Source organism: Orcinus orca, chromosome 1, assembly GCF_937001465.1.
Source record: "Orcinus orca chromosome 1, mOrcOrc1.1, whole genome shotgun sequence".
In the NCBI taxonomy this organism is placed as follows: domain Eukaryota; kingdom Metazoa; phylum Chordata; class Mammalia; order Artiodactyla; family Delphinidae; genus Orcinus; species Orcinus orca.
The window spans coordinates 184,040,247-184,066,995 of NC_064559.1; the positions used below are offsets into that span (position 1 = coordinate 184,040,247).

At 35.6% G+C, this 26,749-nt stretch overlaps 1 protein-coding gene across 3 annotated transcripts in view; it reads right to left on the reverse strand.

Annotated features, from left to right (window-relative positions):
• AGO3 (argonaute RISC catalytic component 3) overlaps positions 1 to 26,749 on the reverse strand; it is a 127,507-nt gene that overhangs the window by 81,997 nt on the left and 18,761 nt on the right. The window contains exons 1-5 of one of the 3 annotated variants that reach the window (XM_033422144.2): positions 24,467 to 24,605; positions 12,328 to 12,392; positions 6,673 to 6,793; positions 2,756 to 2,964; positions 1,818 to 1,954 (exon numbers count right to left, since the gene is read on the reverse strand). In XM_033422144.2, the coding sequence (XP_033278035.1) occupies positions 1,818 to 1,954; positions 2,756 to 2,964; positions 6,673 to 6,793; positions 12,328 to 12,377 (517 nt within the window). In that variant the 5' untranslated portion in view covers positions 12,378 to 12,392; positions 24,467 to 24,605. Of the gene's footprint in view, positions 1 to 1,817; positions 1,955 to 2,755; positions 2,965 to 6,672; positions 6,794 to 12,327; positions 12,393 to 24,466; positions 24,639 to 26,749 lie in introns of those variants that run through there. The other 2 variants (XM_004266469.3, XM_033422149.2) reach the window with 2 other exon arrangements.

Genomic DNA, 26,749 nt, shown 5'->3' on the forward strand with positions numbered 1-26,749 from the left:
TCTTAAAAATAAAAATATATGAATGATGTTCTGAAATGGAAAATAATTAAAAACAGCCCTAGTCTTCCCTGGTGGCACAGTGGTTGCGAGTCCGCCTGCTGATGCAGGGGACACGGGTTCGTGCCCCGTTCCGGGAAGATCCCACATGCCGCGGAGTGGCTGGGCCCGTGAGCCGTGGCCACTAAGCCTGTTGTCCGGAGCCTGTGCTCCGCAACAGGAGAGGCCACAACAGTGAGAGGCCCGCGTACTGAAAAAAAAAACACAACAGCCCTAGTATACACCTAAAGATGACTTTAAAAATACATCATCTCGACGTATCCCCACAATGGTAGATGCAGCTGAAAATAATGACAAAACTATGTACTGATCTGGAAAGACCCAGGGATCCTTGGAGGAATGGCTGATTCCAGGTATAGAGGAGGAAATACAGGATGAATCTGGAAAATTCTGCTGTGTCAGAAAGCAAGAAAGCTATCAAAGACTATGAATTATCAACAGGACAATGTGATTTTCCACATAAGAATTCCACCTAATGTAAAAGGAATAACAGAATTAGAAAAACTACCAGTTTTTCTAGTGAAAAAATGACTAGTGAAATAAATGACTCAGGTAACAATGATCAACGTATGGAATATCAGTGACTGAAAGACTGACTGGGAAATTTACAATGGAGAGATCAGGCCTACTGGTCTCTGAACATACTGATCAATCTTAGTACCACTAAAGTTGGGACCACTATATACTATATGCCTCCTAATATGATACAATACAGAGCATTTATGAATCAGAATTGAATCAAGCTTACAGGGCCAATTTTCATTTTCAGGAAATATAGGGGATAGAGGAAGAAGACAATGACACCACAAGAAAACAAAAGACAAATCCAGATTTTTGGATATTCTACAGGAAAAGTGAAAGTTTCTACAACAAGTCAATGACATAAAAAAGGAAAAAACAAAACGAAACTAGAGGGAAGGAAATGGGACTACTACATTTTTAAAAGGCATAATAGCCAAATGCGATGTGTGGATCTTGTTTAAATCCTGATTAGAACCAACCAACTATCCCTGAGACTATCAGGGAAATCTGATTATGGACAGAGATTAGAAACTACAAATAAATGATTAAATTTTTTACATATGATAGTGGCATTGTGACTGTGTAATAAAACATTCATATTTTTAGAGGTGCACACTGTAGTAGGGAAAAAATAACATGCTGTATGGGATTTGATTTAAAATTACTACAGTAGAGGAAGAAATGTACACAGTTTAAGCAAAGGCAGAAAAATCCTGACAATCTGGATATTGGCTACATAGGCAGCAGTTTATCATACTATTCTCTCTACTTTTATATATACTTGAAAATATTCTTAAAAAAAAAAAACACCTGAAAATGAGAATGCAATTAGCACCACATTAAACATCAATGGTAGGCACAATCTAAGGGTCACCAAGACCAACAGACTTCTCTTCCTTTAAAATATGTATTTCATAATGAAATACTGACTTATATAATTGTTAAGGACAAAAATGAATTATAACTGCTCAGATGATCATGTCAAGGCTTTTACATTTGCTTCCATTTGCTTACTTCATGTTTAGTAGCATTCCAGGACAAGTTCTATATAAAGGATTTCTAAATGAAATATAATAAAAAATAAAGGTTTTTCCAGTTTGTCTTAATATATGTCCAAATATTAATTCAAGACACCAGTACATATAATTACATATAAAATGTACATATATACAGACACACACACACAGGCCATATAGAAATCAACTACCCAGCACAGAACATGGTTTTAATTCCCTTACCATCAATATTAAGCATCATTTTCCACATGGCAGGCCGAACAGACTGATGGAATCCAAACCAAACTTCCCTGCCCCCTCCCAGAGGGTGGTCATATCCTTCTGGAGCTGAGAAAAAGGAACGCCCCACAGGCGTATATCTACAAAAATTAAAATGGCATGTTCAATCTTTTCCTTCCCATTGAGTATTTAAATCTGCAGAACAGGTGAGTCTAGAGGATATAATCTTAACTTATAATAATGCCTCTCATTATGAATATATGAAACTAAACATTTTCCAAATTTGTGAAATCAAAAAGCAACCACTCAAAATGAAAAAACACCATCCCTCACTGAAATTCTCTATATTTAAAACTAATATTTGAATAAGATTAAATTTTATTTAAAAGTTTTAAAAAATAGTTCTAACCTTAGAAAATGCTAAAGAATAAATAATTATTGATCAAAAAGCTACTTCTATAAATGTTGTTTGTAGGACATAATATTTTTCTTTAAAAAGACACGCTGATCCTATACATATACAAATAGATATATACATACACATGTGAGATGCTAGTGTGATTAAAAAAGTAACAATTTCAACACATTTTGATACTGTTATACAAACAATGAAATTACCTTTAAAACACGGTGATTTAACTAAAATACTAAAACTGATAATGTATCAGTTAGTTAAGATTTATAGCTCCTAAGAAAAAGGGTTAGACATTTTTTTCTGAAAAAAATAGCTACGCTAATGATGTGCATTTACTTTCACAAGTCAGAGAATTTTATGTAACTTACTTCTCTCAATGAATTTGTATGCATGCTATTCTTCAACTACGATAATCAAAATATACAACATCTGAAGGTTAACCAAAGGAAGACTGCACAACCTACTTTTGGGAAGAAAGCTTTCACACTTAAAACCTAAAGAGGAAAAAAAAGCCAGAAGCACCCACTTCATGGAGGGCAGATGTCGTAGCACCACATCAACGGCATGGACAGGATTAGTGCTGATTGGCTTGTCTAATTCCAGTGGCTCTGGCAAGGTCCGTCCTGTCAGTACTTCATGTAGTAGGTGCCAACTCACCCGAGAGACAAATTTGATTGACACCTTGAAAGGTCGATCTTTTCCACCTTCCCCAGGTAAAGTAACATCTAAATCTACCTGTTGATGGGAGAAGAGTCAACTGGTAAAAGTTTTAAAAGATAAATACAATAATTTTTAACTGATACAAATATTTAAGAGAAAACAAGGCAAATATAAAAAAAAAAACAATCTCAATGTGAAATCGATAGACTAAAATGTAAATAAGTTATTTATGCCAGCATTCTTTGTCATTGCAAAATATGGAAATTACCTAAATGACCATTTAGGCAGATATAAAAAAAAAGGTAACGGAACTGCTATGGAATAATTTCCAAGCTACACTGTTATGTGAAAAAGAGCAAGTATAAAAGATTACAAATAGTATGCCATATTTTATGTGAGAAAGGGGGAAATGGAAAAATATTCATATATCTACTTATTTTTGTAAAAAGAAACACAGAAAGCATGAATCAGAAACAACAAAAAAAAGGGGTTACTTTCAAAGGATATGAAAGAACAGATTGGAAGAAATAAAGGAAGGATTAACAATTCTGAGTATATTTTTCAGCTTAGTTTTGACTTTTGGAAGCATGTTAAATTAAGTTCTATAACATTAAAAAAATAAAAATAAGATCAACAAGGATGGAGAGAAAAAACTACAACTGAATAAATACAAAATCAAATGAAACCAAATGCATTTCAAACAAATAACATAGCCAGATTGAAAGAATATTAAAAAAAGAAAGAAAGAAAGAAAAGAAAACACTAATTCAGGTAACTCCTGAACATAATATATTTTGACTATACTCTTGGTTAGGGGTGTGGAGGAGGGGTGGGTGGGAAAGAACTGCATACGAAATAAAACCTTAAACTCTTACTACTATGTTTGTTTTCTGTAGTGATATAGTGTAGTAATTCAGAAACTATTTTATATGTACTGTAGGACTGAACAAATAAGTAAAAGTGGTAATATTTTGGAGAGTAAGGGGTTTAAAGGAGAAGCAAGACACAAATATGCAATGTAGGGAGTAAAGGAAGAATCCTTTTGGGATAGACTAGAACTGGAAGAATCAGTTTGAATTCATGATTTCCAATAAACATACTGCACAATACTGCATACAATAAGTGGTACTTGCAGGATACATATGTTAGGTTTATTATATGAATGTAATATTATCTGTTTTGTTTATCTATTTACTTATTTATGTATTTATATTTTCTATCTCTGTCCATTGAAAGGGCTTATAAGCACATATACCCCAGCAGCAGTGAGCACATCCAGTACCCAGATTTTGGTTTCTAAATTGTATTCCCTAACTAAAAGAAACCAGTGTACCTTTGAGATATGGCTGGTTGCAGGACTACAGCAGGGAAAACACAAGATGAACCTGGAACATCTTGTGCCCAAAAGTAAGGAAATACTCAAAAAAAAAAAAAAAGATGTGTCATGACAAAAGCACACAGGAACCAACTTAAAGGGGCTGCCACAGGCAAAATCTGGGACAATTTGGGCAAATAAATAAGGATAAAGAACTAGAAGAGATGAAAATGTGCTCCCTTACAGTAGAATAACAATGATTAATGTAGAAGGAATGACAGAATTAGAAAATCACCATTACTACATAATAAACCTTCCAAGCAAGAATCATCAGCTACTAAAAAAGTCTAAAGAGAAATGGGATTCTTAAAAGTATCTCCCTTACAAAAATTAAAAACTTTGGTGCATCAAAGGACACAATCAACATAGTGAAAAGGCAACCTATGGAATGTGAGAAAATATTCCAAAACATATAACCCATGAGAATACATAAAGAATTCCTAAAACTCATCAACAACAACAAAATCAAATAACCCAATTAAAAAATGGGCAAAGAAGCTGAATACATATTTCTCCAAAGAAGATACACAAAAGTCCCATAAGCATATGAAAAGATGCTCAACATTATTAGTCATTAGGTAAATAAAAATCAAACCCACAATGAGATATTACCTCACACCCAACAGGATGACAACTATCGAAAATTCAGAAAACAACAAATGTTGGCAAGGGTGTGAAGTATTTGGAACCCTTGTCCACTGTTTGTAGAAACACAAAATGGTATAGTCACTATGGAAAACAGTATGGTGGTGTCCCAAAACACTAAAAATACAATTATCATTTATATGATCCAGCAACTCCACTTCTAGGTATATACACAAGAGAACTGAAAGCAGGCATTAGAAGAGAGATTTATACACCCATGTTGCATTATTGCATTATTTTCAATAGCCAAAAGGTGTTCATCAGTGGATGAATGGATAAACAAAATGCGGTATATACATTCAATGGAATATTATTCAACCTTAAAAAGGAAAGAAATTGTGACACACGTGACAACATGAATGAACCTTGAGGACATTATGCTAAGTAAAATAATCCAGTCACAAAAGGACAAATACTGTATGGTTCCACTTATACGAGGTCCCTAGAGTAAATCTATGTTCAAATGGGAAAGCAACCCGAGTGTCCATCAACAGATGAACGGATAAGTAAAATGTAGTATACACATACAATGGAATACTATTCAGCCTTAAAAAGGGAGGAAGTTCTGACACATGTCACAACATGGATTAACCTTGAGGATACTATGCTAAATGAAATAAGCCAATCACAAAAGACAAAACACTATGATTCCACTCATATGAGGTACTAAGAGAGGTCAAATTCATAAAGACAGAAAGTAGAATGGTGGTTGCCAGGGCCTGAGGGGAGGGAAGATGGGGAGTTAAGTGTCTGATGTGTACAGAGTTACAGCTTTACAAGATGGAGATGGATGATGGTGATGGTTGTAAATGTACTTTGACACTGAACCATACCTTAAAAATGGCTCAGATGATAAACTTTATGTTATGTGTATTTTACCACAATTAAAAAAAATACGATCTCCCCACGAAAGAAAGAAGAATAACTTGAAAGGAGAAACTTGGCAGATACCAACTTAACCAAGTGATCGAAGTTAACATCACCGTTAATGGAACAAATACATATTATGTGCCTCCTGATACGATGCACTATTAAGGAAAGAACACTTACGTAATATTCCTGCCAAAAAAGCTTACTCAGAATCTAACCAAGAGGAAGCACCAGAAAAACACAGAGGGACATCCTACAAAATAACCTGCCTGTAATCTTCAACCATGTTAATGTCATAAAAGAAAAAAAAAAAAAAAAAGGCTGGGAAATTGTTCCAGAATAAAGAAGACTAAAAAGACGTAACATCTAAATACATTCAGGAACCTGGATTGGATTCTGTACTAAAGGGAAAAAAAAATGCTGAAGGACATCATTGGAATAAATGGCAAAAATGGAATAGGGGCAGATTAGACAAAAATATATCAATGTAAAATTTAGGGAAGTTGGTAACTGTACTATGGTTTTTATCCTTGCTCTTAGGAAAAACACATTAAAGGGCATAATGTATAAAACCTACTCTTGAATGGTCCAGGAAAAAATAAGTATGTATATGTATCTCTATATATAGCTGTCTCTATAGATACAAAGAAAGTAAAAGAGAAAGGAAAGAGAATGATGAAACAAATGTGGCAAACTTTTAAGAACACTGATGAATCTGGGTATACGTGAGTTCTCTGCATGATTCTTACAACTCTTCTTTGAGTTTGAAATTATTTCAAAATAAAAAGTTAAAATAGATAAATGATACATATATAGACTACAATAAAATGGCAATAAGTGCATTTAAAAGACATTGCAAAAGTATAGCTTTCTGATAAAGGAATGCATCTTACCCCTGTAGTTGCCACAGGAAGTGGATTGGCTGTGTAAAGGCTTCTTTTTCCATCATAAACTGGTCTACGGTCCCCAAATATAGTTACTTTAAAATGCTGAACCATTGAGTCAACCACCTCCCTAAAAAAGGGAAAAAATGCATTCATATAATCCTCTGCATGATGAAATACAAAAATCTTACCTAAAGTAATTTCTTACACTATTTAAAGCTGTCCAAATTCTAAAAGATAATCATACATGGTAAAGATTTTGCTTTCAGGACCATGGCTTAGGATACCAGAAAGATTGATTTCTGGAAGGGATGATATGAATTTCACAAAAGACAGAGAAGAATGAATCCAGTGAATTACTTAATCATTTTGGGACACAGTTGACCTGCAAAATATTATCCTTATAAACTGATCCAAAATCCCTTTCACCATCTCTAAGCACTACCTGACACATTCACCTCTCTTTATCAAAGAATATGATGCTCTTTCCTTTGTGCTCAAATAGCACCTAGTACATATATCTATTAGAACACTTTCTTCACTGTATTATAATTATTATTATATACTTCACTTCTTCTAGACTGTGAGATTTTAAGAGCAATAAACACACCTGTATCCTGTACCCGCCCCATTCCTCTACCCACCCATTCTTCCAATGGTATCTAGCCAGTAAGGATATTTTGAAACCTCCATTTTTTTACCCAGCAAACATTTTAATCCTATATACTTACATGGAATGATATTAAAGCTTTTTTAGACATTTTAAAAAATTTGCAGACTACAGAGAGAATAATACCAAATATCCACAAATCAAAATTTATTTTTACGTACACATAATTTGTAAAAGCAGTGGAAAGATATCTAGAAGGGTATGTACCAAACAGATACAGTGGTTAGTTACCTCTGGAGAAAGAAGTGAAGAGAAGAATGATTTTTTATTTTGTTTACACAATCTAAATATATTACAATGACAGTACACTCACATAGTACTGGTATAATTTACAATACATTTAAAAGAATGGGAAAAATATTCAATTCTAGCCCAGTGAAGCAGAAGAGAAAGGAGAGAAAAAAGCATTTTCTGGAACAAAATAATTAAGCTGATTTGATACCCAGAGGAATTTTCCAAATGCTCAAAATTTCTATTTCCCCGCCTTTCAATTTTATTTTGCAAGTATTTCTTGCACCAGTCTTCTACTTTCCATTCCCAATTACCATCATCCTAAATTAAAACCTCATGCTCTAGTACCTGAATTATTTTAAGTTTCTTGTTTTTTATGCCTTTAATTTTTTCTTCTCCGGCCCAACTTATATCCCACTGCCAAATGAGTCTCCAAACCCCACTTTTATTCTCCAGGTACAAAAGCTTAAGTTAATCATGCTCCTCAGTTCATGCCACATTATCATCATTCATCTAATAAGACTCCTCTTCTAACTAATTGATTTCTTTCCTTCCATATTCATTTCTTATTCCCATTCTTCCCAATAAGTTATTTTTTCTAATGTGTTTGATAAACATTCTTCTGTTTGTATATATTCCTAACTTTAACCTCTGCACTAGGTTTTTAAAATCTGTTCACGTTGCTGTGGGACACTTAGTTCCTTGTGATGCAAAGTACTCCACATGCTGTCTACTTACTCTCCCAGCAATACAGACTCAGAGAACAGTCAGCCACCAAAACAATGCTACAATGCAATATCCCCTTCTATGTCCCCTTATGAACTTGTGGGAGAATTAATCTCCGGCTATATATACCCAGGAACAAAACTGTTAGGTCCAAGTGAATTTTATCAACTAAATGATGAAGAACTGCCAAACTGCTCTGCAGAATGGCTGCACTGAACAATCCTCCTGGAGGTTCCTATTTCCCTACATCCCAGACAAGATTTGGCATTATCCAGCTTTGCTTTCTAATTTTTGCTAGCCCAGTAAATTATTTGCCAGCCCAATAAAAGCTTGTTTTATTTAGATTTCTCTTATTACTAATGAATTGGAGCATCCCTTCATTATTTGTGTTTCTTCTTTTGTGAATTCCCTGTTTGTTTCCTTTGTTCATTGTCTATTGGGGTCCCAGTTTTCTTGTTGAATTGAAGGAGTTTCTTTGATATTCTAACGTTAATTCATTTAACAGGTTTAGTTGTTGCAAATATCTTCCCCCAAATGTTACCTACCTGTTAACAATGTCCATGTATTTACTGAACTGAAATTTTTAATGCTGTATCATCAAATTAATCATTTTTTTACCTTATGGTTTCATACTTTTAAGGTTTTAAGAAATAATTTGCAAATATTAACTCACAAAGATGTACTATGTTTCATTAACTCTATAATTTTATCTATATTATGTTGGTCACTAATCCATTTGAGGTTCTTCTTTATAAACAGTATTATGTAAGAAATCAATTTTATTTTTCTCCCTACCAGTCTTCCCACACCATCTACTAAACAATCTATATTTAACTGATCAATTTATAATGCCAGTTTATCTTATTAAGTTCTGATCTGAGTTCTCTATGCTGTCCCAGTGGTCTCCTTGTCTGTTCTTGGACCAGTATCATATGTTTTCATGATTACTGAAGTGTTTTATTATGTTGTAATGCGGGGTAGGGCAAGTTCCTTTTCTTTCTCTAAGATACCAATAACTTGGAAATTCATGGAAACATTTATTCAAAATAAATTTCGAGTCCTCCCCCACTGCCCCAAACTATCAATACAATAAGGAAAAGAAACATATCTAGTGCCCTACATATAGTAAACAATCAAAAAATATCTGTTGGGACTTCGCTGGTGGCGCAGTGTTTAAGAATCCGCCTGCCAATGCAGGAGATACGGGTTCGAGCCCTGGTCTGGGAGGATCCCACATGCCGTGGAGCAGCTAAGCCCGGGCGCCACAACTACTGAGCCCATGAGCCACAACTACTGAGGCCCGCGCGCCTACAGCCCCATGCTCCGCAACAGAGAGGCCACCGCAGTGAGAAGCCGTGCACCACAACGAGGAGTGGCCCACCCCCCCACCCCCACCCCCGTCACAGCTGGAGAAAACCCGCACACAGCAACAAAGACCCAACCCAGCCAAAAATAGATAAATAAATTTATTTTTTTAAAAATCTGTTGGTTAAGAAACCCTCAAATAATACAAACTCGAGAGACAAGGCTAGTATGCTAAAAACAAATTAGTGTATTAAAAGCTACTGACAAACTACCACAATAAACAAAATAAAAGAAGATGAAACATAATACGGGTAACTGTAAAGTCTAAACACTTATGTTTGAAAAGTTCAACTGCAATAAGAACAAATTAGAGGATCTAAACTTACCCACTGCTCTCCTGCAAAGGGGCTTTAGGTGACTATAAATCCAAAATCAACTAATACTGTGATGTAGTTTCTTCAGAATTAAAGAACTCAGGTTGCATATATTTAAATACCCAGTATAAGGCAGGTAACCATCCCATCAAATATTACACAGGTCATTTCAAACTGGAGTACTCTGTTCAATTTGGAAAAAACTTAAGACCCTAACAAATGAAATATAATCATAAAAAGGTAATCCTGATAGAAACTCACATAATATGAGCAAAAATAAATCAAATTAAGGACTCTTAGTCTAGAATAGGAAAGAGTCAAAGGAAATTAGAGAAGTCTTCAGCTATTTTGACAGACTGTCATGTGAAAAACTGCGTAGAGTATCTTCCTTGTATGGGAGGACAGAATTAGGACAAATAGTTGGAAAATATTAAGAAGCTAGATTTTGGAACAAAAATTTCCAACATTTGCTAACCACCAGAGTTATTCACGAGTGGATTACACTATCTCATAAAGTACCTGAGTTCATCCTTGCTAGAACTGTTCAAAAAGCACTTATGTCAGAGAAGATACCGACTAGAAGATTGAAATGAATAATGTCTACAATCCCCTCTAACAGCAAAATTTAATTAAGACAATATCAAATAATGAAACTGCAGATCATAGCATCAGATACAGAAACTCCTTTATAAATAATTACACTAAATATTGATTTGAACTTAAGGCTTCTGAGCCTTTACAGAATGGTATTAGAATTCTATGTACATTGGGCAACTTTAACTTTAATCTCTTACTAATATGATATAATTAAATGATATATTTAGACTTTTAATGGAACTTTATTATGCAAATTAACAAAATGACAAATGCAGGCTGCAACTTGTCTTTTTTTTTTGTGGTACGCGGGCCTCTCACTGCTGTGGCCTCTCCCGTTGCGGAGCACAGGCTCCGGGTGCGCAGGCTCAGCGGCCATGGCTCACAGGCCCAGCTGCTCCGTGGCATGTGGGATCCTCCCGGACCGGGGCATGAACCCGCGTCCCCTGCATCGGCAGGCGGACTCTCAACCACTGCACCACCAGGGAAGCCCAACTTGTCATTTTTTATCTCAAATGATACTATAGCAAAGCGTAGTTTATTAGAATATTCATCAGGCAGGCATGTGAAACTAGAGGAAAAACTCTCTAAAACAGTAATTTATCTAGTCATCTAGTCAGCTGTAGCAGCAAAGGTACTCACTATATTATGAAGAAAGTTTGAACTGAGAAATGGCCAACTTGAGGAGCCTTTAAAATATGTGGTAACATATGTACTGGAGAAAAAATAAGTAGACATGAGTTTTTAGTCCCACTCTGCCACTAAATTGTTGGGAAATTTACTTGGCCTCTCTGAATTTAGTTCCTTTATCAATAAAAATGAGATAATAGTCTCAGGGCTGTTATAGGGACCATGTGGGATATTAGTGAAAGTACCTTGGGGGAAAATGGTAAATATGTATCATACTATTTTTATATAAAAATTTAAGCACAATTATCTCAAAATTGTACTTCAAGAATGATACTGAGGTACGGAAGTCTTCCTAACAACAAACATACATTACAATGCAGTAGCATCAAATATAGTAAATAATACAAACAATGAATTCTGCTAATTAACAGAAACTGTGAACTGAATTTTCCCTACATTGTAGTTTGTGGAGCACTAGTCTTTTATTTTAATAATGAACAATGAGGGGAGGAATCTTTTGTTCAAATGTAGAAATTTCAGGATAACATTTTAAGTGTGTACTGTTAAGCCAGCTTCTTAGCTTACAATAAAAAGTAAAGCTACCAAAACCAAAATACATAAAATATTTTAACTTCTAAAGCAGTATGTAGGAAAGAAATTTGGGAAAGAAAATCTGAGTAACTGGGTATAAGAACTTCTAACCAATCTTTAGTGGCTTCCTTTTTTTTTTTTTTTTTTTTTTTTTTTGGCTGTACACGGGCCTCTCACTGTTGCGGCCTGTCCCGCTGCGGAGCACAGGCTCCGGACGCGCAGGCTCAGCGGCCATGGCTCACGGGCCCAGCCGCTCCGCGGCATGTGGGATCCTCCCGGACCGGGGCACGAACACGTGTCCCCTGCATCAGCAGGTGGACTCTCAACCACTGCGCCACCAGGGAAGCCCAGTGGCTTCCTTTTACTAATAACCTTAGTCTGAAGGGGGAAGAATTCTTGCAGAGAATAATATGATGCATTTTTGTAGAACCTCAGGACAGAATTTTAAAATCCTGAAGAATATCTGGCAATCACTACAAAAATGGAACCTCCCTGAGTACATTAGGTCTTACACAGGGCTACAGCCTACCTTCCCACTCTTACCTCAACCACCACTTCCTATATTCTGGTACCAAGTCTTTTGACTCCATCATGCTCTGGTGCACAGACTGTAAAGTAAAATTTAATATTGTTTTCAGTAAGTTCCACTTTACCACCTGACTCATACAGCAGAAAAAGGGTAGGAGAGGGAAACTTAACGTAAAAAGGAGAGGAAATTATTTTCCTGTTAATTGTTACTATAAACTCACAGAGACCCATCTTCATCTTGTTTTTAGGTACCTCTTAATTCTCTGCTCCCAAAAGGTAGAATGAGAAATATTATTTTAGTCTTTAGGAGAAAACGTAAAATAGTATTTTCCTCTAAAAGTGACTATTCACCTTAGTTTAGTATTCCCAGCTACAATAAATTAACCTGCCACTATAATACAGACAGAACAAAGGAAGGTTGCTAAGGTATAACAAGACGCTAAAATCACCCAGAAGTTTATAAAACACAGCAAAAACAGCTGACAGCCTCTCCTAGTATCCTTCTAACCTCTAATTTATCTTCATAACTCTGTACCAAGTAGCAGAGAAGGTAGCCATACCTTTGCATCAAGTTAAAGTTTAAAGATGCAGAGTAGAGGAGAAAGGAGTTATACTTTAGATCAACTTTTTAATACCTTATAAAATTTGTAGTACATCAGAGCATTTTACCATAAACTATCTTCACTGCTAATTCATATGGGTGTGAATTCTTTCATAATCTTATATAACCACACTAGCTAATCTAGTAACCATTTCTAGTATTCACAAACAATTGATAGATTACTTTAGACTGAGCAACAGATTTTTAACTCAGTGTGGCTTATACTAACAATTCTCCTCTAGAACACTTCTCCCTCAGGCCACCTTTGACTTCTTAATAGACATAGCCTCTTTTCAGTCTCTACGTTCCTCGCTTCTTTTAGCATTTGCCACTGTGATCAATCCTCGAAAATCACAATCCGTCCTTTACTTTCTCTGAAACAGCTTCTACTTTGTCCTGGTTCTCCTACCTTTGCAATCTCTAAGTGTCTTCACTGGCAACCTGAAACAACAGTATCCCCAGAGATCCATTCTCAGTTTTCTTATCTTGACGCTACACATTCTCCCTAGCTTTTAACTATCACCTATATGCTGACACATCTCAAATCTCAATCTTGACTTATTTCCTGAGCTCTAGGCGCTTATTTCCAATAATCTATTGAACTTATCCATTTTGATGTTTCTTACACAATTCAACCTCCAAATAGTCAAGAGAAAATAAAAAACTTGGTCCTTTCACCATCTGTATTTCTGTTAAAGCCATCAACATTGTACAAGCAAGGAACTATGAAGCCATTCTTATCTCTTCCCTTTCTCTACACACCTAAATTATTTATTCTTCTTCTAAATCTTACATCTAAGCCTTTGCTCCACCGCCACTGCCACTGCTATTAGTTAAGTCTTAGAACACACTATCTCTAATCTAAAAAAGTAGGTACCAAACACGAATTTGAAAAGATACAAGCACCATGATGTTCATAACAGCAGTATTTGCAATAGCCAAGACATGGAATCAACCCAAGTGCCCATCAACAGATGAATGGATAAAGATGTGGTGTATGTGTACACACACACACACACACACACACACACACACAATGGAATATTACTCAGCCATTAAAAAGAATGAAATTCTGCCATTTGCAGGAACATGAATGGACCTAGAGAATATTACGCTTAGTGAAATAAGTCAGACAGAGAAAGACCAAATACTGTATGATATCATTTATACGTGTAATCTTAAAAATAATACAAATGAATGTATATGCAAAACAGAAACAGACTCACAGCTATAGAAAACAAACTTCAGTTACCAAAGGGGAGTGAAGAGGGGGGAGAAACAAATTAGGGCTATGGGATTAACAGATATAAAGTACTATGTATAAAATAGGTAAGCAACAAGGATATATTACATAGCACAGGGAATTATAGCCATTATCTTGTAATAACTTATAATGAAGTATAATCTGCAAAAATACTGAATCACTATGTTATACACCTGAAACTAAAATTGTAAATCAACTATACTACAAATTAAAAAAAATAGGGGACTTCCCTGGTGGTCCAGTGGTTAAGAATCCCTCTTCCAATGCAGGGGATGCGGGTTCGATCCCTGGTCAGGGAACTAAGATCCCACATGCCGCGGGGCAACTGAGCCCACGAGTCACAACTAGACAGAAGCCCGCGCACCGCAATAAAAGATCCCATATGCTGCAACTAAGACCCAACGCAGCCAATAAATAAATATTTAAAAAAAAAGTATTAGAGGTGCTAGTGGCTATGCTGGAGTATGAGAAAAAATGGTTAGAAGTATTTATATTTAATTTTCATCTAACAATTACAAATTGAGATGGACTAAAATTCACGAATAGGGATTGACACTGGTATCCTCATTTAGTCCACATCTGACGATCAGGTGTAACGTATGTAGGTACACAAGGAATCCTAAGAGAATAATGGGAGTTCTGCAACATAAGAGTTAACAGTGGAACTCCCACTCATTCATGCATCTTCAGCATGTTGTAACTTATTTCCGTTCAAGTGTGTGGCACATATTCTATCAGGTTTTGGTACAGTAATCAGAACACGTCAGATTACTAAATCTATTCTTAAATAGTTTATTTCAAAATATTGTTTCCCACCTTTAATTTTTCAATAGTTATGCAATGTTAGAATAGTAGTACATGTCCATAAATTAAAAATTTTTAAATGTGTGTGTGTATATGTGTGTGTATATATATATATATATATATATATATTTATTGTTGAATGCATGGGTAAGTATGTTTTAACTAATAGGGATGCAAGATCAAAAGTTTGAAGACTACTGCAATCGCCTTCCAAATGTTCTCCATGACCCTGGTCTTTCTCTTCTCTAATTCATTCTCCCCACTGCCATTAGAAATGCTTCTTTTTTTTTTGGCTGCATCATGCCACTTGCAGGATCTTAGTTCCCTGACCAGGGATTGAACCTATGCCCTTGGCAGTGAAAGCATGGAGTCATAACCATTGGACCACCAGGGAATTCCCTAGAAATGCTTTTATAGAACCCTCCTACACTGTGAGTGGGAATGTATATTGGTGCAGTCACTATGGAGAATAGCATAGAGGTTCCTCAAAAATCTAAAAACAGAGTTGCCATATGATCCGGCAATCCCACTCCTGGGCATATACCCAGACAAAACTATAATTCGAACAGATACATGCACCCCTATGTTCAGTGCAGCACTATTTACAATAGCCAAGACATGGATACAACCTAAATGTCCATCGACAGATGAATGGATAAAGAAGATGTGGTATATATACAATGGAATATTACTAAGCCATTAAAAAGAATGAAATAATGCCATTTGCAGCTACATGGATGGACCTAGATATTATCATACTAAGCGAAGTAAGTCAGAAAGAGAAAGACAAATACCATATGATATCACTTATACATGGAATCTAAAATATGACACATATGGGAATTCCCTGGCAGTCCAGTGGTTAGGATTCTGCGCTTTCACTGCTGAGGGCCTGGGTTCAATCCCTGGTCGGGGAACTAAGATCCCACAAGCTGCGTGGTACAGCAAAAGAAAAAAAAAGACACATATGAACTTATCCACGAAACAGAAACAGACTCACAGACATAGAGAACAGACTTGTGGTTGCCAAGGGGGAGGGCGGAGGGGAGGGTTGGACTGGAGTTTGGGACTAGCAGACGCAAACTATTATATATAGAATAGATAAACAACAAGGTCCTACTGTATAGCACAGGGAACTGTATTCAGTACTCTGTAATAAACCATAATGGAAAAGAATATGAAAAAGAATGAACACACACACACACACACACATATAAAAAAACTGAATCACTTTGCTGAGCACCAGAAACTAAGACAACATTGTAACTCAACTATAATCCAATTAAAAAAAAAAACACTGAAAAGAAAGAAAGAAAGAAATGCTTTTAAATATAGGTGTTCCTCATTTGCTCAAAAGCCTCCAGTGGCTCTCTACTCTTTCTGAATTCACAAGCCTTGGCATGGATTTAAGATCCTTTATAACCTACTTGCTGGCCAACTTTTTCAGACTCTAGCTACTCTATTTATACTGGCCTATTTCTGTTACATAAACATGTCACACCTTTGCTCATGCTCTCTCTCTATGGATTATTCTTTCCCCTAGTCCACTGGGTAACTATTCAGCTCAGGTAACAATGTCATGTACCCTATCTTCCTCGCTAACCAAAAGCAGGAATCTTTTATCACAGCATATACTGCACATCTCACAGAACTTGTCATTCTATACAGACTATATAATCCTTGGCAGGAATCATGTCTTATTTATCTTGTTATCTCCAGAACTTAGCACAGTGCCTGACACAAACAGGGGCACAATAAGTTAAACAGTTAATGAAAACATAAGGAAGTTTTTAAAAATGATCTTTTTAAAAGTTACTGCAGGCTTTAGAATTATAGTTCTAGTCAGGATCCATATATCCTGAAATCTAGTACTAATAGCATTCTGCTTTGGTACAATAATATGGTACATTCAGGTAACTGCTTTAAATTAATTTAACTCAGCCTAAGAAAAAAAATGGAGCATACTAGAAGTAAACAAGTCAAGGCACATCCTACAATGGAATACTATACAGCTGTTATTGTAATTTAAATCTACACAAATAGATAGATATTAGGAAAAAACCCTACCTACTAGTCCCTGATGTTCAGACATATATTTATTTATAAGATTATCTTTGAATTTCAAATATATTGTAGGAATATTAGCCAAAAGGTTAATTTCTACTGAGTAATTTATTTAAATGCTACTTTAAAAGAATCTTGAGATTTGAAATATTCACCATCTATTAGCTTTCCTATCTTCCAAGTGACTAACAACTAACAAGGAAAATAAAACTTGCTTTTTTTTTTTAACTGACATATTTTGCATGATATAGTTTCCCCAAGATAGCTAAACGTTCAAAACTATACCATTTGATTTTCACCGGCAGTGTTTTCTGGTGTATGTCTTCTAAATCATTTTAATCAGAAGCATACCCCTCTACAGATAAGACACCAAAAGAACAGCTGGCAAAAGAAAAAAATAATTGTACTTCATCAAAATGAAAAATGTTTGTGTTTCAGAGGATACCATCAAGAAACTGAAAAGGCAGCACAAGGAATATAGCCAATATTTTATAATAACTTTGTATGGAATATAATCTATTAAATATCAAATCACTATTTTATATACCTGAAACTAATAATATAATATTGTAAATAAACTATATTTCAATTAAAAGAAAAAAGAAAAAATTTTTTAAAAGGAAGTAAAAAGGCAAGGTGCAGAAAGGGAGAAAATTTTTGCAAATCATCTTATCTGATAAGGTATAAAGAACTCCTACAACTCAGTAACAAAAAGGCAAATGATCCAATTTAAAAATGGGCAAAAGACCTGAATAGACATTTCTCTGAAAATATACAAATAGCCAATAAGTGCACAAAAATATGGTCAATATCACTAGCCATCAGGGAAATGCAAATCAAAGTAACAATGAGAAACTACTTAACAGTCACTATGATGGCTATAATCAAAAAGACAGATAAATGTTAATGAGGATGTAGAGAAACTGGAATCACCACACACTGCTAATAGAAATGTAAAATGATGCAGCCACTTTAGAAAAGAGTCTGGCAGTTCCTCAAAAGGTTAAACATAGAGTTACCATATGATTCCCCTCTTGGGAATACACTCAAGAGAAACGAAAACACGTCCCACACAAAATTCTGTACATGAATGTGCATAGCAGCATAATTAAGAGCCAAAATGTGTGAACAACTCACATGTCCACCAACTGATGAACTGATACACAAAATATCCATACAATGGAATATCATTAAGCAATAAAAAGGAATGAAGTACTAATACATGTTACAACATTATGTGAAAACGTGAAATGGGGCTTCCCTGGTGGCGCAGTGGTTCAGAGTCCACCTGCCGATGCAGGGGACATGGGTTCGTGCTCCGGTCCGGGAAGATCCCACATGCCGCGGAGCGGCTAGGCCCGTGAGCCATGGCCGCTGAGCCTGCGCGTCCAGAGCCTGTGCTCTGCAACAGGAAAGGCCACAACAGTGAGAGGCCCGCGTACCGCAAAAAAGAAAAAAGCAAAAAAAACGTGAAATGGGGCTTCCCTGGTGGCGCAGTGGTTGAGAGTCCGCCTGCCGATGCAGGGGACACGGGTTCGTGCCCTGGTCTGGGAAGATCCCACATGCCGCGGAGCGGCTGGGCCCGTGAGCCATGGCTGCTGAGCCTGTGTGTCCGGAGCCTGTGCTCCGCAACGGGAGAGGCCACATCAGTGAGAGGCCTGCATACCACACACAAAAAAAAAAACAAAAACGTGAAATGAAAGAGGTCGGTCACACAGAGGCCACATATTGTATGATTCTATTTATATTTAAATGTCCAGAAAAGGCAAATCTACAGAGACAGAGAGTAGATTAGTGTTGGGCAGGGACTGCAGGGAGGGAGGCAATGGGGAGTGACTGCTAGTGAGTATGCGATTTCTTTGGTGGAGGACAAAATGTTCTAAAGTATGACTGCAGTGACAGTTGTACATTATCACTGTGAACATACTAAATGCCACTGAATTGCACACTTTAAATGAGTGAATAGTGTAGTACGTGAATTTTATATCAATAAGGATGTTATTTAAAAAAAGAATGTCCTGTACTTCCCTGGTTGCGCAGTGGTTGAGAGTCCACCTGCCAATGCAGGGGACACGGGTTTGATCCCTGGTCTGGGAAGATCCCACGTGTCGTGGAGCAACTAAGCCCACGAGCCACAACTACTGAGCCCGCGCGCCTAGAGGCCGTGCTCTGCAACAAGAGAAGCCACTGTAGTGAGAAGCCCACGCACCGCAACGAAGACTCAAAGCAGCCAAAAAAAAGAAAAGAAAACAAACAAACAAAAAAACCCAATGTGTTAAAAAAAAAAAAAAAGAATATCCCTTTCTTGGCACACTACCCTGTTATTACACTATGCCAATAATATTCCTAATAACAGTAGAAGAGAGTTTCTTCACTCTGACTTGCTATTTCTATTTAAAAGCCAAAATCATATCAATATAGATTTTTTCCTTCTAAGATTCAATCATTAGAATTACATTACATCCATATGCACTATGCACACTCAGCACTATGTCATTAATCATAATAGAATAGTAACAGCAATCATACTAGTACAATGACTATAAGATAATGCTTAATTTGTAAAAGAAAATTAAACCAAAAACTTCGATCACAATCTATTACCAACTATTTCAACATTCCTTCAAACCTTTATGCAAGGAGATCTTATATTTATAATCATGCTGCAAATACAACTTTCCCCATCTATTTCACTATTTAACAATTTTGAATAAATATGGAACAGTCTATTCATGGTTTACCCTCATATATATTTAGTAGCTGGACAAACTAGCATAAAAATCTCAAGTTACAGATTTTATACTTTAGGTCATAATATTTCTAGAAATTAATTTTTAAGACCATTCACTTGTTAAAAAAAAACAAGAAACATCTGAAATCTGCTTTACATGCTCTTTTAACTAATGATGATTTTATAATCAAATCATTAAATTGGGAAAAAAAGAAACACATAGACACACACTCCCCAAAGAAGTGAGGAAAGGATAAAAAAGGCAACAGACAGAAAGTCTAAAGTAGAAAAATTGACTCACAAGATGATTCACAAGCATTTCCTGGATATTTTGTCCAAGAAAACTCTTCTGACTAAAGTGGAAACTTGTTTGGCTGCAATACATCATTCTACTATTATGATTAATGCCACAGTGCCAAATATTTGAGCATGTGGCATATGGACAAGAGAAACCTCATATGTGTTGATTTAAATACTGCTGCATTTTGGCCCATAACTGTTTAGTTCATATTGAAAAGGAATTGTAAAGTTCTATTTAGTTTCTTCTAACTTCTAGAATTCTAGTTGTTGAAGTGTAAGAACTGAACCAATTTAGGAAGCCCACCAACAATTTTAACTGACTAATTACATGATATTGCAAAAAGTGAAGACAAAAGCTAGGCTTTTGAAGAAAATAAAGGGAATAAGTTTTGTGGATGTTGACATAAAATTAAATCAATATTATTAACAAAGTATAAAGTTGGTTAACGCCAATTTTAGAGTCCCAAGGAAGTCCTATAGCTCCTATCAAAACTCAAATAAAAGGTACACGATAAAAAAAATTTCCATTTGGGAACATCTAAATTGCAGATCCTTTACTCCTACTGACAAATAACGTAAGAAGACAAAGCAACATAAAGATGAAATACAATTAGGGATGCCAAAAGGACTGTAAGTTAAAACCAGAATGTACCACACTAATTTATTATATACATTTTCCTCCCAAACTTAACCAACATGTTGAGCATCTACATGTGAAACTCTACGGTACACAACTTCATATACACACATATAACATGTGATTATTCCTCTACCAAAAAAAAGGTAGGAAAAAGAACAAATCTAATAAACAATTTTGTTCTTTTTTACCCAACGTTATTGCCAATGCCCTAGTCCCTCATAACTCATCTGAAATACTAAAAAAAATTTCAATTGACATCCCTCTAAGTCCCAAGCCTCCAACTCCTACCACTTCCTCAATTCCATCCCATTTTGTCTTCAAGTGATTTTGTTTTTCTAACATTTTCGTCATATAATTTTCCTATTCAATAAATAACGTATAAGAATTCTTCACTATATACTGCTAAAGTTAGGGGCAATTTTTTCAGGCAGGGCAAGGTGAAGAGGCAATAATAAGGAATTCAGCTAAGAAATATCTGCCTTAGACATTCTATCAGTTAAGAGACTTCCTTAGATTAATAAATGCCCTTTAAAAATGTAAACATCTACCAGAAAGGTCAGAATTATCCTTCGTTCAAATTTACACATTAACACCCCCATTTTGAGAAACAAGAAAAAGGGAATTTGAGAGTGCAGCATGAGACAGTTGGTCCCTGTAAGCCCAAAGACAGACAAAAGAGAAGGACACTAACATAAAGACTAACCTATATATCCTAGGAGAGAAGGGTAGGGAACTGAAAATCCATATCTAGGCATACAAAGCCCTCTATAATGTCCAGTTCTCTTTCCTGTCTCCTACCAACACACTCATCCCATTTTACTTTTATAAGCATTTCATTCATTTTACTGAGTATTTATTATGTGCCAATCATTGAGCTAAGATCAGGGCTACAAAGATGATGATAAAGAATATTACTTTTCATGAAGAGGTTACACTGAGAGAAGAGGGTAACAAATAACGCACTAAAAATACTGTAATGAAAGTGTACACCAACCAAGTACTACAAGGTCATAGTAGAATGAACTACCATCTGGCCTTTCGGCTGGAACCACCATCTTCCAATAATTCACCAAAATGACCAACACAAAGGGAAGGAGGAGGGGTACTTGCTATATGTTCTCTAGGCCTTTTAGAAAACACGGAGTTGTTCCTTTGGCCACATACATGCGAATCAAGAAGAAAGTGATATTGTAGATATCAAGCGAATGGGCACTGTTCCATAAGGAATGCCCCACAAATGTTACCATGGCAAAACTGGAAAAGTCTACAGTGTTACCTAGCACAATGTTGGCATCGTTGTAAACAAACAAGGGCAAGATTCTTGCCAAGAGAATTAATGTGCCTATCAAGCACATTAAGCACTCTAAGAGCCAAGACAGCTTTCTGAAATGTGTGAAGGAAAATGATCAGAAAAAGAAGGAAGCCAAAGAGAAAGGTACTTGGGTTCAGCTGGAGCGCCAGCCTGCTCCACCCAGAGAAGCACACTTCATGAGAACCAGTGGAAAGGAGCCTGAACTGTTGGAACCCATTACCTATGAATTCATGGCATGATGGGTGTAAAGAAAACAAAAGACCTGGACTGTACATATGTTTCTCTTAATTGAGTAGAAGTGTTGTGTCCCTTCTCCCAAAGAAATATTTAAAGCACATTTTAACTGTGTCCGAATTCAGTGGGTGATGTCTTTACTTTTCAAATTTAATTGTTTTTCTTCTGAAAGATGTGAGGTAATTTGTTGTGCAATATACTCCACTGGTTAATAAACTGCCAAATATTATTTGTAAAAAAGAAAAAGAAAAAAAGAATGAACTACTATCTGACTATGGAGTTCAAAAGGTTTGTCTTGAAAAATAATAGAAGTTTGCCAGATAGGTAAGGGCAGAGAAGGCATTCCAGGTAGGAGTTGCAGAATATGAAAAAAGATAAAGGTTAGAGCCAAACTAAGAAAGGTATGCTATACTAAATTTGGGATATTATTCTGTAGGCAATAGGGAGCTGAATACATTTTAAAGTAGGGGAGTGATATAATCAGATTTCTTATTTAAAAGAATAACTACGCCAGAAGTATGGATACTTATCGAGAATGGGGAGAGAAAGAAATGTTAGGGGAGACCAATTTGAAGATCATTACAATAGTCTAGATAACAAATAAGGGTCTGAAACCAAGGTGGTAGCAGTATGGATGGAGAGGGGCCAAATTAGGGAATAATTTCTGAAACAGAAGCAATAGGACTTGATAACCAACAGGAAAAAAAGGAAGGTCTAGTTTGGGAATTTAGGTAGAGCAAAAGAATATAGTAGTATGAGTGGAGTGTGGGGATGGGGATTGAGAGTAAGTTGTTTTGACCTGTGTTTGAAGCACTTTATAGATATTCAGGTGTCAAGTCTGAAGCTCAGGAAAGAGGTGGAGGCTACAGCAAGATTAGGAAGTCATGTACTCACAGATGGTAGCTTATTGTAGTACCTGACCAGAACCTCCCCCCTTAAGCCTGGCTTAGGCTCACTAAACCTGGTTCTTCTCAATTGTTGTACCTTTGTTACTGCTGCCTCATCTTAAAAAAAAAAAAAAAAAAAAAAAGTGTTCTCTTTATTACACGATCTGCAGTTCTACCAACTGTTTAGATTAGCCCAATTCCTTTCCTTCTTGCTTTACAAATATTTCTTAATGACTATCAAGTCAGGATTCTGGAGTGCTGGTCTCACCTTTGCTATTAGAAATGTTGTTGAGTAAGCCTCTCAACCTTTCTGGATTTCAGCTACAAAAAAGGTATCAGGAAAAAAAAAAAAAGGCATCAGATTAGTTGATAATTTTAAGATTCCTCCACTTGTAATACTCCACAACTTGCTTCCTGACCTCAGAAAGAACTCTTTATTACATGTTAATTATAACACTCATATGATGGTCTTCTTTTATATGTTATTAAAAAGTCTCTTAGTGCTCATTCATGTCATATTTCTTATGTGTCTTATCTCTTCTTCTACTAAATTACAAATTTCTTGACAGCAATAAATCTACGTTTTAAATGAAGGCTCTTAATAATAATACTTACTGAGTAAGAAAAGGCTGGGGTATTTGATAGTACAAACTAAAAGGCTAAGTTGAACATCATTGTTTTCTAAATATTTTGTCCATAAGTCATTTTTTTTTAAAAACCCTCCTTTGTGGTATACATCACGTCATAAATTCCTTTTCTGTTCCTGTATTATCTAAACCACAACCATATCCATAGTATTTGGGGGAAGTGAAAGAAGCTTATTGAAAGCAGATTGATAAATCTTTATATATCATACATACTTGTTCCTATAAAAGAGTAGGGAACAGTTAGGAGTTGAGGATCAGGAGAACAGAAGGCATGAAACCATGACAACCACCATCATCTTAAAGGGAACATCACGAAAGGGGTAAATAAGGTCGAGGTGGGGTGGGGAGAAAAAAGAAAGCACCGATAAATATTACCTAATAGCAAAGGAAAAAATGCTCAGTCTGATTTCAAGAGCACATAAAAATGACTTGCACCTTTTCTATTATCACAGAGAAAACATATGAATTTATGTTATAATGGAAAAATTTCAAGGCTGTTTGTAGATTTTTCCCATCATCACACCTCTGAAGTATAGTCAATTTCAAAGCAAATTACCATCTGTTCTTGGTCAAACTGTTAGACATTATCATTGCTATTTAGATATACAAGATAAACATAATTTCTAAAGCAAAGACAAATACCAAAAGCAAAAGATCTCTGAATTCTTACCTGTTCACTCTCCTAGGACACTTGTCTGGTTTAATATCTACCTCATAGAGGTAGACATCAATCTTTGGAATTTCAACTTGAAAACAGTTAGCCAGCAATTTAATGGGTTTGCCCATGGTGCCATAGCCAGGTCTTCTGGGCACCATGAGTAGGGGCTGGGCCCCAACGGGTCCTGCCAGGGAAGGGGAAAAAAAAGAGAGAGACACTCTTACAAGCTGCATTTAATAATCTTGTCAACCAGAGTAAGTTAGAGTTTTAAGTACAGCTGATAATGCTTGAAGCCTAGTGCTGAAAGATGACATGGTTTCTAATACCAATTTCTTTCACCCCACTTTACTTTCCTCATTAAAACAAACATACAAAGAAACAAAAACTGGGTACCTCTGGAAAATTGTTTTGGAAGGGGTAGAAAGGAGCACACAAACCCAGGTGAGCATAAACAAAGCACAAATCGTATCTAAAATGTATGCAACCAATAGCAAAGTAAACTTAAAGAAGGGTAAGAGCAGATGAACAAAATAAAAACAATATACAATAAAAAGGAACAACAAACTCAATTATTTGAAAAGATAACTAAAATTGATAAATTCCAGTGACTTTTACAACAGAAGAAAAAAAGGCTTAAGTAACCAATATAAACGGGAAAAAAAGTATCAGTATTACTACAGATACAGAAGACATTACAAACATTGTTAATAAATTTGAAAGTTTGATGAAATAGACTAAGTCCTAGAAAGATACAGCTTACTGGTACACAAAAGCATATAAAATTTGAAAAGTTCTCTTTTCAAATAAAATGTAAAATGGTGCAGCTGTTTTGGAAAACAGTACAGTGGTTCCTCAAAATATTAAAAATAGAATTACCATACGATCTAGTAGATCCATGATCTACTTCTGGGTATAAACCCAAAAGAATTGAAAGCAGGGTATTGAAAAGATAATTATACACCTATGCTCATAGCAGTACTATTCACAATAGACGAAAGGTGGAAGCAACCTAAGTGTCCACTGACGCATGAATGGATAAAGAAAATCTGGTATATACCTATAATGGGACATCAATCAGCCTTAAAAAGGAAGGAAATCCTGACACATGCTACAACATAGATGAACCTTGTAGAGGTCATGCTAAGTGAAATAAGCCAGTCACAAAAAGACACTGTATGATTCCACCTAATACCTAGAGTAGTCATATTCATAGAGACAAAGTAGAAGGGCGGTTGCCAGGGGCTGGGGAAAAAGGTAGAAAAAGGAATTGTTGCTTAATGAGCATAGTTTCAGTTTTGCAAAATGAAAAGAGTTCTGGCGATTGGTTGCACAACAATGTGAATGTACTTAAATACTACTAAATTGTACACTTAAAAATTGCTAAGACAGCAAATTTAATGTTATATATATTTTATCACAGTTAAGAAAAAAACAAACCCTAGGTGATATCTAACATTAAGTTTTTGAAGCTCAAAATGTTGTAGCTTTGTTAAACAAAATTCAAACAATAAATTCAGTTAGTAAATATTATCTAAATGAATTTACATTTAAAATATCTGAAAAGTCCTGTAACTATCTGAAAAAATTAAATCCACAATTAAAAATATTCACACACATGCACACACTAAAAAATTCCAGATCCAGATGGCTTCACTAGAGAATTATACCAAACATTTAAGGAAAGAAATAATACTAATCTTAAACAAATTCTTCCAGAGAATAGGAAAAAAGATAATTAACAACTTTTCTTCACTGTGGATGAAAGTACATTAAAGTGCCACCTGCATCACTTATTTTTAAATTTTGTTTTCATATATTTGTAAGATCTTTTCTGAGGGCATAATCTTTCTTGCTATCCTAAACTGAGATAGGTAATAATGAGTAATTCTAGACTAGGTCATAGTTCTGGCTCTGCCATTTATCTAACCACTTGACCTTTGTTAAATATTAATAGCCCTGAAATTCTATTTCCTGATCTATAAAATGGAAATAATACCTAACCTGCCTCTTTCTTATGAATCCTGTCAGGATAAAATCAGAACATGAACAACAGATAAAATTTATCAAGCTCTTACCAAACCTTGCAATAATTTTTTTTTTACTATTGAAGTATAGTTGATTTACATTGTTGTGTTTAATTTCTGCTGTACAGCAAAGTGACTCAGTTATACATATATATTCTTTTTCATATTCTTTTCCAATGTGGTTTACCACAGGATATTGAATATAGTTCCCTGTGCTATACAGTAGGACCTTGTTGTTTATCCATCCGATATATAATAGTTTACATCTGCT